Source organism: Chrysochloris asiatica, unplaced genomic scaffold (assembly GCF_000296735.1).
Source record: "Chrysochloris asiatica unplaced genomic scaffold, ChrAsi1.0 scaffold00025, whole genome shotgun sequence".
NCBI lineage: Eukaryota > Metazoa > Chordata > Mammalia > Afrosoricida > Chrysochloridae > Chrysochloris > Chrysochloris asiatica.
In genome coordinates this window covers 17405599-17408564 of record NW_006408543.1, presented here as the reverse complement: position 1 = coordinate 17408564, position 2966 = coordinate 17405599, and the positions used below count along the sequence as shown (strand labels likewise).

The 2966-nt window shown below is 41.7% G+C and overlaps 1 protein-coding gene across 1 annotated transcript in view; it reads right to left on the bottom strand.

Annotated features, from left to right (window-relative positions):
- Positions 1-1422: 1422 nt before the first annotated feature.
- Positions 1423-2966, bottom strand: part of CATSPERB (catsper channel auxiliary subunit beta) — a 191888-nt gene continuing 190344 nt past the window's right edge. The window contains exon 25 of the mRNA XM_006839633.1: positions 1423-1584. Within this exon, the coding sequence (XP_006839696.1) occupies positions 1423-1584 (162 nt within the window). The remainder of the gene's footprint in view (positions 1585-2966) is intronic.

Sequence of the window (2966 nt, the reverse complement as noted above, 5' to 3'; positions counted from 1 at the left end):
GCATAGGGTTTCTGAGATGAAATCTCTACAAGAGATGACAGCCTCATCTTTCTTCTTCAAAGTGGCTGGTGGTTTTGAACTGTTGACCCTGTGATTAGCAGCCCAATGGTCAAGAAACACAAATTGCTCCATCTTCATTTCCTGTGAGGCACTGGAAACACTCCTGTAGAAGATTAACCTCCTTCCTCACCAATCTTAGCCTGGAGTAACTGCCGCTTACTCACACTTATGCCTGGAAAGAACATGGCTAAGGAGCTCTGAGACCACTGAATGTGCTTCAGCTAACGTTGTGCTGGTGTTCGGTGCTGTCCAGGTGGCTCCGCCATAATGCGCCCCATGTACAAGATAGTTGAACGCTGCCAGTCCTGTGCCATGCTCACCGTCGTTGCGGTTTTTGAGTTCCTTGTTGCAGTCACTGTATCAATCCATCTTATTGAGGGCCTTCCTGTTTTTTGCTGACTCTACTTGGCCAAGCATGATGCTCCTTTCCATGGACTGGACCCTCCTTGATAACGTATCCATCCTGCATGAGATGAAGTCTTGCCACCCTTGTTTCTAGGGTGCATTTTGGCTGTATTTCTTCCCAGACAGATTTGTTGGTTCTTCTGGCAGTCCATGGCATATTCAATATTCTTCACCAACACCATCATTGAATTTTACATTTCAAATTCTGATAACTAATGAATGTTTTATTTCTCATTTTGAGTCATGCCATGTCAGCAAATGAAGGTCCCCCAAACTTTACACCAGTCACATCATTAAGAAAGACTCTACTTTCAGGAGGCCTCTCTTCTCTAGTCTGATTTTGAGTGCCTTCCAACCTGAGGGACCTACCTTCTACCACTATATTGGTGATGTTCTGTCATTGCCTATAAGATTTTCATTAACCTTTTTGTTTTGTTTTGTTTTTCTTCTGAAGTACATCACTGGTCTTTTCCCCTAGTCTGTCTTATAGTCTGGAAGCTCTGCTGTAACCTGGCCACCATGGGTGACCCTGCTGATACTTGAAATAACAGGGGCTTAGCTTCTAGCAGCACAACACATAAGCCTCCACAGTACGACAAAGGTGGAGGCTCCAAAAATATAGAAAACCCATCTTACATTTTTTATCATCTTATATTTTTCTTTAAAACCTCAAGGAAAGTCTCCTGAATACAAGAACTATTTCATCTCTTCAAAATAGTGCAATGGAATATTAAACATACTGACAAATAACATTTTGAATTATAATGGTACCATCATAGTATTTAATTTATTGCTTGCAACCTAGGAATGTTAAACATTTGTACATTAAGTACTTAAATGCATTGTTGTAGGAATTATTTAATAAAGCTAGGAAATACAGAGAAAAACGTGATGATCATTTGTCCACTATTCAGTTACCTCAAAGATCCTGTTGAAAGATAGTGGCATTTGATACATTTACTTTCTTTTTCCAAGGCATTTCTGGAATCTGTCCCATGGGTGAATGTTATACAGCTGAAACAGAAATACTATGAAAATTAATCCCCCTAGCATTATGGCTGCTGCGATGGCAATGAGGGTGTGTCCTGGAAATGGCAGAGGTGCCGCATCCACATAAATCTGTAACAGAGAAAGCAGCCTGTCAGCTTTTGAGTCTAGTCATTCAAAACACTGAACTTCACAAGTCCCTCAATGGTGGTGACACTGTTAACCACTTAGCAAATTACTACACAGACTTATACAGATAGTAACCTCCCTATTTAAAATAGATGCTACCTATTTTAAACCTCCCAAGTTTAGACATGGTCTCTTGACAATCAGACAAGTACCACTTTGCATACAGTGAGTATGCTGTTGACTCCAACTCCTTGACCTCACAGGACACGGTAGCGCTGCTCCACAGGGGTTTGGAGGCTGTGAACCATCACAGAAACAGATGGCCACCTCCTTCTCCCATGGAGTGCCTAGTGGGTTCCAACTACCTGCCTTCTGGTGAGAAGTTCAATGTTTAACCCACTGTGCCACCAAGATGTCTTACACAGTAAATGTTGTTGTTGTTAAGAGCCATTGAGTCAGTACCAACTCATAGTACCACTGGTTCTGAGGAGCAGCTGGTGAGTTTGAACCGCCAACCTTGCAGTCCAGTGCTTATCCTGCAGGGCCATACCAGGATTCCTACACAGTAAACTGTTGTTGTTAAGTGCTGTTAGGTCAGTTCCAACTCATAGCGACCCTGTGTTGGGTTTCTGAGGGAAGGGCTGGTGAGGTTTGAATCGCCAACCTTGTGGTTCAAACAGACCTATGGTCTAGTGCTTATCCTACAGAGCCACACCAGGATTCCTAGGGAATAAGAATTCCATTTGGTATCGTAAGTAGCTCTGATAGCATGGTGGTTATGAGTTGGGCTGCTAATCTCACGGTCAGCAGTTCGAAACTACCAGTGGTTCCACAGGAGAAAGATGAGATTTTCTTCTTCCGTAAAGATTTATAGCCTTGGAACCCTATGCAGGGTTGCTGTAAGTTGGAACCAACTCCATGGTACATAACCACCACCACCAAAGCCTTCCACAGTTCTAGTAAATGAATACACAGCTCTAGGAAGGACCCTCTGCTATTCATTCTTCATCTCTAAAATCCTGCCTTAGACCAATTTCTTTTCTGTTTTTCAACAGTCAAATTACCTTATGTTTAAACATGAACCAAAACCTTTCAATAACTATCTTTGCTAACCTTCAATAACTATCCATATCTTTGCCTATCACTGTGAAGAGACATCTGATACTTCATCCCTTTTCCATGTCAGTACTTCCTTTATGGGACTAAGTCTTGAATTTTTACCCTTGATCACATAGATCTATTAATATGTGAACTGTCTTGCTCATGTCATTTTAGTTAACCTATATACTGACATCTCACAACACTTTCCCATGAGTTCAGAATTGTTGTGTTTGTTGTCAATTTTAACTCAAAGGGACCTTGTACAGTTTGAACTGCTGGCCTTG